This window comes from Miscanthus floridulus, chromosome 7, assembly GCF_019320115.1.
Source record: "Miscanthus floridulus cultivar M001 chromosome 7, ASM1932011v1, whole genome shotgun sequence".
In the NCBI taxonomy this organism is placed as follows: domain Eukaryota; kingdom Viridiplantae; phylum Streptophyta; class Magnoliopsida; order Poales; family Poaceae; genus Miscanthus; species Miscanthus floridulus.
This window is the reverse complement of record NC_089586.1, coordinates 2,136,966-2,149,698: the sequence shown is the minus strand read 5'-3', so window position 1 is coordinate 2,149,698 and position 12,733 is coordinate 2,136,966. Positions and strand designations below refer to the sequence as shown.

General features: G+C 46.5%; 1 protein-coding gene across 1 annotated transcript; it reads left to right on the top strand.

Annotated features, from left to right (window-relative positions):
* Window positions 1-128: 128 nt before the first annotated feature.
* Window positions 129-733, top strand: LOC136466387 (photosystem II 5 kDa protein, chloroplastic-like). The gene has a single exon (XM_066464771.1). The coding sequence runs from the start codon at window positions 227-229 to the stop codon at window positions 542-544; it is 318 nt and encodes a 105-aa protein (XP_066320868.1). The 5' UTR covers window positions 129-226; the 3' UTR covers window positions 545-733.
* Window positions 734-12,733: the final 12,000 nt, after the last annotated feature.

Sequence of the window (12,733 nt, the reverse complement as noted above, 5' to 3'; positions counted from 1 at the left end):
CCCTCGCCCCCGCCACGTGACGCCGCCAGGCCACATGGCAGCGGCCCAGTGGCCGCTCACCCCACACGGGATAAGGCGCCCTCTCCGTTCCGGACCGCAGCTTCATAACCAACCACGCAGTGCAGGCCCGCCGCCAAAAGCTCTTCCACAAAGCGCAAGCAATCCACGTCCACACGCAGCACCACCAGTCCACCACCGTCGCCACCAGCAGCCCCAGCGCAAAGCGATGGCGTCGCTCACCATGATGGCGTCCTTCGCCGCCGTGGCGGTGGCCGCGCCCTCGCGCCGCGGCAGCTTCGCCGTGGTCAGGGCCGCCATGGCCGACCGCTGCCAGCAGGAGCCCGCCAGCGCCAGGCTGGCGGCGGCGGCCGAGGAGGCCGCCGAGGGGCGCCGCGCTGTCATGCTCGCGGCGGCTGCGGCGGCCGTGGCGGCCATCGGCGGCGCCGGCGCCGCCATGGCGGACCCCAAGAACGGGAGCCCCGAGGCGAAGAAGTACGCGCCCATCTGCGTCACCATGCCCACCGCCAAGGTCTGCCACAACTGAGAGCTCGCGCGCGCGCGCGTTGCATGCAGTTGCAGGGCCGGGGGGTGGTATATAACGTGTATGTGTACGGTGTCGTCTCTCTTGTTGATTCGAGCTTTTAGATGCATGCTTGACGTGAGGCCGCTTATTGCTTGCTGACGGTCTCGGAGCTGTAATATCAAGTGCAATGCAAATTGAATTCGGGTGAAACTGTGCTTATTTTATCATAAATTTCGTTCATGCATGCGTATGTGATCACCAGATGAAAATTTCGCAAAGCGTTGCTGAGGGAGACGAGAGCACGAGGCTTGCATCCGAATGGCAAATTGGAAATGCCACCAGTCCGGGCCACGACCGCGACTGAGCCACTCCACTCGATGCCAAGAGCCTAATAACACGAGTTCAGCTGTATTGCTCCTATAATTTGGGCCCAGATCCAGTATTCCAGCGGGTTTATTTTTCGTTATACTCGGCCTGGTCCCAAGTAGATGTACTCTTTATCAAAATTAGTCGACCTCAAGAAGCCCACCCAAAAATCCAAACCGACGAACCGCCTAAGTCCACGTCAGCCCCACCTTGACTAGTGCAGGCGAATGGTCACCGTGACTCCAAGATGATCCACCAAATGTGAGGTGTCACACACACCGCCCTAGCCCTACTACCTTCACACAACCAACACCAGCCCTTCCCTTCACTCTCACTCCCTTCCTCTCCCAAAACAACATAATAGAGAAAGAGACGAGAGCAAGAAGAAGAGTGCCTTGCCGAAGCATAGCCAGAGGAGCACATTGTCCACCATGTTGTCCTTGCTAACGTTCATCCACAAACCCTCTCCCAAGCTCTTCTTCTTCCTCAATTCATGGCAGTGCCCTAAAGCGGATCTCCCTCCTTGAGAAACCCCATGCCAAGCTCCTGCACCTAGAGCACCTCCTTGCACTAGTGAGCCATCCCCAACCCTCCTCCTTGACTCTTCTCTACCAATCCTCCCATGAGCCATTTATGATCCATGGCCCTCACCACCATGGTTGAGTTCAAGCTCCCAAACCCTAATGGCTGCTGAAAACCCTAGTTTGGTTGGACTAATAATGATTGTGCTTAAGTGTTGATTAAGCTAGGCATAGTCCACACCAAGTGTTGAGCAAGAAAGCAACCATGGAGGATATGGTGATGGCCATGAAGTGATCAAGTGCTCAAGTTGGATGAAAAGGAGTTGGAGATGGAAACAAGCCCAAAGGATAATGTATACCTCATAGGGTTTTAGTTTCGCCGGCTAAGGTGCAATAGAGTGCATGATTATTGGATTTAAGATAGATAGTCGTACTATTAAGAAGGGAACTCTAAAGAAATTGAAGTTATCTAGTGCCACTAGGTGAGGACTAACATGGCATATGCATTAGACATAGTGACGTTGTGAGGACGAAGCAAGTGAAATGTTTGAAAATTTGTTTTGAAAATGCTAAATCAAGTGCTTAAAGGTATTTGTTTTCAATGGAGTACATTTCTGGGAGTTAGCACATTTGAAAAGGTGTTTGAGAGAAGGGCTTAGTGTAGGGTTTCTGCACTCACCGGATTTATTCGATGCCCCTGGTAGGGAAGCACCATAGCTTAGGCTCCATCCTCTGACCCATGTTTGTTTAACCTATTTGCATTGATTGTTGGACCACTATATTTATTTGGTGGTGCTTATAAGCACCAGAGCTTAGGCTCCAGAGGGGGGCATGTGGCGGTGATCTGTGTGTGCGCAGGAAGTTTAAAAGGAGAAGCCCTTTCTCCAGTGGTCTGATATTGGGGATACCAGAGTATTCCAGTGGTGTCAAAAACCTTGTGTAGAAGGTTTCCAAACCCACCAGATTTCTCTGGTGGTACCCTTGGGGGTCACCAGAGGAAACCACTAGCAGAGTTTGTGAGTAACACATCTTGGCTACAGGCAACCATCGGATTTCTCTAGCGGTTGCCTCGGTGGAGTGCCACAGAATGCATTGGTCCATCACCTAGTGACTGTCTAAATATATCTGTGGGATCTGACCGTTATTCATTTAGTGGTGACATCTTCGGTGATCATTGACTAGCTCATACGAGAGCACCCACATAGGGGCCAAGCTTGAGGGTTTGTTTAGCTTGCAAAGGAGTGCCAATCCTTGGAGTTGCCTCAACAGGGATGTATGTTGCCGGCAAGTAATTGAACCTTGGAGGAAAAATCATTTTCTCCATTGTCTTGGGCACTTGCTCTTTTACTTGTGCAATCCTTGCTTGAGTAGTTGTTTAGCTAGCTTGCTTGTTAGTCTTGTGGTTGCTATTGTTGCTAGCTTGCTCCAGTAGTTGTTCTTAGTTCTAGTTGAGTAGCTTGGTTGCTCTACTTTGTTTGACGTGTAGTTGTTCTTGCAAGTATTCAAGTAGCTCTCTAGTTCATGCTTGAGTAGTTGTTTAGCTCATGCTTGTGCTCTCTGCTAGTAGTTGATAGTGCTTGGTTTGTTGCTTTGGCGCTTTGTTAACTAGACTTTTATAGAAGCGCTTGCATTGGTTTTAGGCTAGGCCCATAATGCTTATTAAGGATTACATTTGTTACTAATTGTGTGCCTAGTTTTCTTTGTGCCTTTGAAAGAATTTTTATAGGCTATTCACTCCCTCTATCTATCCTAAGGCCCTTTCAATAGTGAGGGCATATATGAGGACCCAACATAGCCTTACAAGTTTAAAGGGCCCTGCCTTACATCTAGCATATTTACCATATATACCTAACTTTGCTATTAAAAACCAAAAGATAGCTTACATCTGTTGCATCTTGGAGGCCCTTTTAACTTCATATACAGTGGCTTCTTTTCCACCACCACTTGATGATGCTGAATAATTACATCCTCATGGTCCTCAATAGGTCTGTCTTGAGCCCTTCTATCCTTCAGAACATACTTCCACATCGCCTTCAAATACACCTACGTGCGGTCAGACCACTCCTCATTGACCCAATGGATGAAGGAGCACCATTTTTCTTCATCCTAGATAGCAAGGTAGGAGTTAGTGGTATCTAGTGCATATATGTAACATTGCTATTTGTCGGGGTTATAACCCCGGGGTGTCTCAAGGCACCGATTAGTTAACAGGCTACGCGGCTCACAATACACCAGCTAGCGAAAGCCCAAACGACTGAGGCCTAGCTAAGTCCAACAAACCAGGCCAAGATGCTAAGGACAGGGTTAGCCGTGACCCCTTCCTCCTGCCTTAACCGCACGATGCCCCGAGGACACAAGACCTCTCCTCCATCATGACTCCTGAAGGGACGGGGAGAGGTTGAGCCCCGCCAAGTATGCTTGTTCTGACAAGGACAGGCGTGACGCACTGACCTCGCAAGGGATAAGGGGACAACAGTCATCTCGGTCCGGTCAGACACCAACCCTGTGCCATGCCACACAGATAAGACCATACTGCTCTAAAGAGGTGACGATAGGTACGATGACCACCAACCAAATACGGCCTGACAAAACAAGAGTATGATCCTACCCACTATGGGATGAAATCCACGATGAGGGCCATGATAGGCTGGCGGGAACCACGATCCTAGCGATAGGGGTCATGGCCCCCATTCCTCAAGACAACAAGGCAATCCACTACCTAGGGGCATCCACCAACTCCTGTACGACGCCCTAGGAAACCAGGAGATGATGACAAAGACCCAAGTGGAGACCACGTCGCACAGGATGGCTGTCGAACCACCATCGTGCCTACAGTGCCATCACGGCTGGCATAGCACCATGCCACACCATGCCACGATGTGGCCATAAGACAATGATGACAGCCACACCCGGATGTGCTCCACAAGATGGCATAGCTTGCAAGCTAAGTTAGCTAGGCCCCCCTCAGGCTCACGACCCTTTGGTCGGGAGAACCTCCTGCTTTGTATGTGCCTTGGCCCCGAACTCTATATAAGGGCAACTAGGGCACCCTTTCCAAACATTTTGACTCCCCTACTCATTTCACTCACTCTCCATCATAACAGGGCTCTTGAAGCTTCCCTTCGGGTAGCCCATCGCCTAGCATAGGTTTTTCTTCCTCTTCCACCATTCTTGCACTCCCATTGTAAGAACTTCAGAGCATTCAAGCGAGGAACATGCACGCGATCATCTCTGAGACTAGACGTAGAGCTCTGGCCTAAACTAGTTTAAATCCTCGTGTCTTTTGGATGCTACCATCATCTTTCTAGAGCAGCATGGCAATCGTATAAGTTTACTAGTCTAGTTTACGAAACACCGATAGTTGGTGTGCCAAGTAGGGGACAGTCGCGCACTCTCAATTGTTGAGAAGGAAGTGATGGCACCTTGCACCACTAGTGGACTTACTCATGGAATGGCCCACGACGGCCACATCCGCTATGAAAACTATGAGTTTGTCGGCATCAAAGGGCCAGCGCCCTCATCCTCCTTCAGCTGTGGCTCGGACCTCCACCCTAGAGATCTAGATCCCGCAGTCCACGATGGGCACACTCTCAAAACTGCCCTTGGGGGCTGCATTCTAGAGTTCACCTACCCAATGGGGCCCATACCCTCACTCATCACCGATCGTGGCTAGGTCTCCCATTTAGGAAACCAAAGGTCCATGGCTCATAACAAATTCACCTAGGGAATGGCCTCGATCGGCCACATCCTTTTGGGAAACCATGCTATTAACCACACCAAAGGGCCAATGCTCGCTTTCGCCTTCAGTTATGGCCTAGACCGCCACTCTGGAGGTCTAGACCCCATGATCCATGGTAGATGAACACCTAGAACTGCCCTCGAGGGTTGCATCCTGGAGTTCACCGATGTAGGGGGCCTAATACCCTCTCTCATCACTGGCCAGGGCCAAGACTTCCACCTAGGAAGCCAAAGGCCTATGGCTCATGGCAAGCTTGCCCTAGAAATGGCCCGTGGTGGCCACATTCTTCTAGGAATCACGAGATCACCTGAACCAATGGGTCAAGGCCCGCCACTGGCTCCTACCTGGTCTAGACCTACCGCGTGGGAAAACTGGATTCCACGGTAAAGCCACACCCTAGACAACGTCTCCACCGTTGGCAGGACGCAATGAGCTAGGGCACACATGAGCGGCAAAACTACCCGCCGCCATGCAGGGCTAAGCCCAAAACCAGGATCCAATCCTGGTTCATAGACAAGCCGAGCGATAGCTCTCCACAAACTGTTAGCTGTCCCTTGGGGGCGCGTGCATTCGAGGAAGTGGGCTCCTTGAGTGCACCATAGCGCGGTGAGCGGATCAAACCACGTCGCACTCAAAGCTAGCTCCCGCAGCGATAGGTCATGATAGCTCTCCATCAAAAGCGGAAATTACGCCTAGAGGCGAAGACGTGACGACAATGACGTTGTCGCGCCAGGAGGACTCAAACTCCAAAATGCATGAGCTCTTTTGACCAGAAACTACAACAGGCCAGATGCGAAGAAGTCATCCCTTGGGGGTCATGAGCCCTTTGAGGATGTCAGGCTGGTAGGGACCAGTCCACGGCTGCCCAAGAGGCTGATCCACGCCAGCTACGACTACTCAAAGTAGTCAAGAAGTGACCCCATCAGCTCGCTGCCCAAGAACTACAACGACTCCATCGCGAGCAAGCACTAGGGTCTCACAACACCTCGAACAACAACTCTGCCATGATCAGACGATCGAGAGCTCGCCACACCTCAAGCAATGGCAACCAGTCCTATGACAACTTTTGGTACATCGGTCAGTCACATCCACTTTGACCTTAACCTCTCTGCCCAAACATGTCCACATACACATGTAGGATTGCCCTTAGCTCCAGAAAACCATAGCTAACCTGTGGAACGAGCCACGAAACAATGTTCTCGAGCACCACATCCTAGAGCTGCTTAAATTCCTGAGCGACCCGACCCGACTCGCCCTAGCAGCCATATACGATTCACTAGTAGAGGCCACACACGAGGGCGCATATACATGTCCCACGACATAGCAACCCGCGTCCCCCACCATGACCTTTTCTTGAGTGTCTTCTGATCGCTCCCCCACCACGATGAGCTGGCAACCCACGTCTTGACCTCTCGCTCAGGTCGCCCCGCCGACCCGATGGACTAGCTCCTAGGTGAGGCCAGGCACCTACGCACGAGCTTGATAGAAAATGGGAAGCTTGTTCGCTCAGGACTAGGGGAGTGAAAAGGAAAGAGGACTCATGTCATTCCCCCACTTTCTTCTTGCATCATGCCTGACCTGTGATCATCCCTCACCATTTTGTCGCTCTAACGGATCACGCACATTTTAGCCCCACAGGCCAGCCCTAGGTTAAAATACGCATTTGTGGGCACAGATCTAAGGGCTAAAGCACATTCCAATTCGAATAGAAAGTAAGTGAAAGAACAGTAGAAGGACAAGTGAATACGCCAATTGCACACTATGTGCAAAAGAGCCCAAGCACCATCTGTCGTCGAACGAGGGACCTGTTTTGAGCCTCTCCATGCATACTCGTGGTAGGATAGAACGACAAACTATTTCCCAACCTCTCAACCGCAACGAGATGCCTCCCAGACCAAGCTTCCTGGACCAGCTCTAGGGCAAAGTCGAGCACTCATGTGGATGAGAAGCAAAAGGAAGTAGATTGCCACTCTGCCCGAGCAGGCGGAACAGAGAGAATCGAAGCCTACACCCTCTGTGTGTTTTTCCTCTTGCATCAAAACAAATCGGTGACCTGACCCTGACACCTTGACCGCAACATTGGGCCACATAACATTTAGCTTTGCAGGCCAACCCCTAGGCTATAACACGCACCTGCGCTCTCAAGGCTAATGGAGAAGGAGCACATTCCAACCTAAACAAGAGGAACATAGGTGGCAACACGACAAGATAGGCCCACACGCTAGCAAAACTGCATGCGGGAGCAGTAAGGTCTATGATGGTCAAGCAGCCCTCAGCATGCATGACGCTCGAGTAAGCTGACCCACCCGAGCTAGAAGCAAAATAGTCATTCGTGGCCGACCCACACATTCGAAAGAAGAAGACTGAGTGAACGACCTCGGCAAGGACAAATCCCGCACGACGAGCTCGATGAGGACCAAGTCCACAAGAGCGATTCACTTGCGAAACATTTGTGCTCGCCAAAACAACTATGGTGGGCACATCATCTAGTCGAATGAAACCATTAGGAACCCCTTGAGGCTCCAAGAAACACGGCCCGCACAACCCGCTCAGGATGACGTAGCAAGGCCACTTCATCTGGGTCTGCGGCAGCCACTATGCTGGAGGGAGGCCTAGTGAGGAACAATAGATACGCCACCCCCTCAATTATGGTGGAGTACTCCATGGTGTACAAACACGAATCACCACAGCCTGGCAGCGACTCGATGACGAGCCTAGCCGGGTAGAGCGATTCGTGAGAATCAACAACATAGAGACCAATGTAACACCCTAAAGATTTATTTAGAATTTAGTAATTAAATTTGAGCATTAAATTAATTTTTGTGTATTTTAACCTAGGTTAAATAGTAATTTTTGGCTAATTAAAATTGACTATAAGATTTAGAAATATGTTTGTTGCATTCATGACGAAACATACTATTTTTGGTTGAGTGTAGGGCTAGGTTGTTTGAGGTTGAATTTGAATTTTTAGTCCTATATTTATCTATTTTAGCCCCTGTATTTTTTAATAATAGTACGCGCCATCCAGAACACGTTAAAATTCAGATTTTATTAGTTTAAATTCAAATTTGAGTTCAGTTTATTTACAGAAATGCCATTGAAACTTGTATTATGCATAACTTTTGCGTTTTAAAGCCGATTAGAGTGATTCTTTCGCTCATGTGTTCGTAGCAGTACGTAGATTAGTTTTATAAGATTTTCAATCTCAGTTTTTACTATTTGGTGTACTATTCTAATAGAAGTATATTTATATGCATGTGATGATGGGAATAAATGCTTGATTGGTGAATTGGAACACGTTTAGAGGGTGATCAGTTTGAGGTTGCTAAGGATCAGTTGGGTGACCAGCAGTACCAAGAAGAAAACTTTTAGAAAGGCAAGTGTAGCATAGGCCCCTTGTACCTATGAACTCTATAATTCATACATATGCATGTGTTTAAAATTGAATTGCCCTTATGGACTTTACCTAGATTATTTCTTGTACTACATATCCTTGTTACCTATGGTTTGGGATGCATTTTGGATAGATGCTGCAGCGCATAACTCAAAATAAATAATAAACGTGACTAATGGTATATGCAATATGCTGAAATTATGTTTATAGCAATTGTTTAGGGGGCTAGAGTGCTGGGTTTGAGTACTCTAGTGCCTCTCCATAAGGACTCAATCCTCAAGCGGCCACCCTAGAGGTTTCGTACAACCCCAAGTGTCAAATGACTCTGACTTTAGCATGGTATCTAGATTGTACTAGCTCATCTGTAGCTTTCCATAAGGGCAAGAGTGGGGCACTAGTTGATATGTTTTTTTCCTTCTAGGATGTGTACTATACCATAGCCATAAGTGCCACTCCTAGAGGAGGGCCGCATATGGCTAGACGACTGAAGCCTTAGCAGCTACGGCTTGTTAGTGCGACTAGCAAAGGGTTATGTAGTGAAACCCTGCTACTCTTCCTTGGTAGAGGCGGTGTGGGCTTTACAAACCCTGGCATTGGGAATCATGGCTCGGTGGGTAAAGTTATATAATTTCTGTAGAAATATTTAACTTGTTATAATAGCCGGGCTCACGGATACGAGCGGCCTAGATCCTTCATGATTAGTGGTTACCAAGGTTGGTTTGGGATTGACTCAATCTTGATTAATTATTAATACAACTTGGGTTGGTTTATTCACTAAAATAGTGATTCAGGTGTAATAAAACTTGATTAACTAAAATTGCTAACCGCAGTCAAACCATGTCTAGCCTTTGAGCCTCATAGATCTCTTTGTTATACTTGCTAAGCATGATGCACTTACACTTATTTCACATTCAATGAAAATCCCAGATGGGTAACAAATATCATATATGAAGAGTTCCCTAAAGATGTCTAGGACTACTAGATTGAAGTCCACCAGTTGGAATCCATGTGGCGACATGGGTTTAGTTTTTTGCTTTATGTAATATTATTGCTAATGAGCAAGACTATGTGATAACTTTGCGATGAGATATGCGATGTAATAAAGTACTTTACTTTGATATTATTACAATTTGAGTTTATATATGTGTTTGGACATCCTGGGTGCACATATATGAGTACTTGATTTTGCTATGCAAAATTGGGTGCGATAAATTGGTATCAAAGCTTTAACTGACTGTAGGACGATCAACCTAGTTAGAAATGGACGTTTTTAGGATCATATCACCTTTATTTTGTTGTTTTTAATTTACTATAAAATTATTGCCTATATTTTGTCTATTGTCTGTTGCAAAAATTATCCTTGTTCTAATACTCAACCTCAATACCTATTACAGCTTGTGAGATATAGCTGTTGCAAAATTGATGTTTGTGTGCTGTCAGAAATCTAGAGCAGTATTGCTTGTCATCTATTTTTGCCTAACCAAACATTAGAATCTGGGCATGTGTTCTAAATAAAAGTTGTAGAGAATTTTATAAGCTTTCTAGAAATGTAAATTTTGCATTCATACGATAAATAGAGAGAAACATATATTCATTTTACTGCACTACTGTCTGACCAACTTGCCAGAAAAATTCAGACTGCTTATCTTTCTTGTATACGTTATATATCTCTTGACTTTGGTTCTATATCATCTACCTTCAACATGCTGTTATATCTTAAATATTACATGCCTGGACATATGAGACTTATATGACGTATCTATAGATGGTGAACACTAGGAGGAACAACCAAGGGACAAGAACTTGCCTCTACCACCCCCTGTCACTATGGAGCAACTGATGATAATGCAAACTCAACTACTGCAGCAGATGGCTCAGAATATGCAGAACAATGGGAATGGAAATGGGAATGCACCCCTCAAGTTAGAGACAAGAGGGGAGAATTTCTGAAGGGACATCCGCCTATCTTCAAGCATTCCACTGACCCTCTCCAAGCTGATGACTGGTTACGTGCACTTGAGAGGTAACTTGAGATTGCACAATGTGATGACCAGGAGAAAGTGTTGTATGCAGCTAGGCAACTGCAAGGGGCTAAACTTGACTGGTGGGAGTCTTTCCGCTTTGGCCATACTAAAGCTAACCCCATAACTTAGCAAGAATTTTGTAAGGCTTTTCACACTCACCATGTTCCTACTGGGTTGATGAAGCTGAAAAAGAAGGAATTCCTTGCTCTCAAATAGGGAGGCATGATCATGGCTGAGTATCGTGACAAATTTATACAATTGTCATGGTACGCATCTACTAAAGTGGAAGATGATGATAAGAGTCAGGAGCTATTCATGGAAGGTCTGAATGATGGTCTCTAGTACCAACTATTGTCCCATGCCTTTGCTAGTTTCTAGTAGCTAGTGGACAAGGCCTTGGTTGTAGAGAACAAGCGCCGTCAAATGGAGGACAAGAAGAGGAAATTCCAGGGGTAGTAGTCTAGGAGCCACACTCGTGTCTACACTGTTCCTCAACAAGCTTACCCACAGCAGCGCTATCAAGGTCAGTCAAGCCTGATCAACTGTAATCAGCAGCCATAGCATGCATAGCAGCACAACAGTACAGGGCACCAGTTCAATGTCAGCACCAAGCTAACAATGTTCCTATGAAGGGCAATGTTCCTAATGCTCCACCAAAGAATGGCGCACCAAAGACGCCAAATGCTATCAATGACAACAAATGTTTTAGCTGTGGTGAACCAGGACATTACTCCAATAGATGTCCTAAGAAGTTGGCTAATGTGCAGTAGAATTATATCCATGGAAAGATCAATCATGTGACTACAGAGATAGCTCAAGAGGCACCTAATGTGGTGATCGGTATGTTTTCGGTCAACACAAACTCAGCTATAGTTTTTTCGATTCTGGTGCTTCGCATTCTTTCATAGCATATACTTTCATAAAGAAGCATGGCATACCTGTATATGTTATGAAGAAACCCATGTTAGTAAACTCACCCAGAGGGGAAATGAAAGCAAATTGGGTGTGTTTAGCTGCTAGTCTCATCATAAGGGGGGTAGAATTTCAAGCCAACCTTGTAGTCATAGACTCATCTAGAATTTATGTTATCTTGGGTATGGACTGGTTGAGGCCACGAAAGGTAGTTATACATTGTGAGAATAGTTCTATGATTCTAACCGCTCCATCTAGGGAGAAAGTTGAGTATGTTGCAACATAGTCAGCTTCAGAAATCCGTTGGGTTAACCAACTGAAGGGTACATCCATAGAGGATATACGGATAGTAAATGAGTATCCAGATGTCTTCCCTGATGAGTTACCAGGTATGCCACCTAAATGAGATATTGAACTTTTACCTAGAACTACACCCATAGCTAAGAGGCCATATAGAATAGGAGTGAATGAATTAGCGGAACTTAAGAAACAATTAAGGAAACTGCTAGATAAGGGTTATGTCCAACCTAGTTCTTTATCTTGGGGAGCACCAGTGTTGTTTGTAGAAAAGAAAGATGGAACACAAAAAATGTGTATAGATTACAGATCACTTAATGAGGTAACAATTAAGAACAAGTATCCACTACCTAGAATCGATGACTTTTTTGACTAGTTGAAAGGAGCTTGTGTGTTTTCCAAGATCAACCTCTGATCGAGATACCATCTATTGAGAATAAGATGTTCTGACATTCCCAAACCCGCTTTTGTGACCTGATATGGACTATATGAGTTCACAGTTGTGGCAGAACCGCCTGGAATAACGCACTTATGGAGGCGCTCATCTTCCACCAGACACTAAGCACCTCGAAAGCAAGCTATAGCGGGTGGGTTCCGTCGGGCACATCCCAAGGGAGAGCCCGAAAGATCCACATTTCCCCCCAAGGATCCAATAATAAGAACGAGTTATAATACTTAATCCATTTCATACATCCAGATTTCTTAAAAGTATATTATTATAGTACCAATTCAGAGTGTGGAATATTAAACAATGGAATGATAATAAACACCTATCAGTAATGAACAAGGATCCATCTGTGCCCACCAGAAGAATCTTTCACACAATGGGTACTCCTCAAGTTTAACCTGCAATAGGGGTAAATAAACCCTGAGTACATAATGTACTCGCAAGACTTATCCGACTAGGGAGAATAATTTCCTGACTCCAAGGGATATGCAAAGCTTTATGGTTTTTCA

What these genes read in the sequence shown, in the direction of transcription:
- LOC136466387 (XM_066464771.1), top strand. Translation starts at nt 227, where the DNA reads ATGGCGTCGCTCACCATGATGGCGTCCTTCGCCGCCGTGGCGGTGGCC.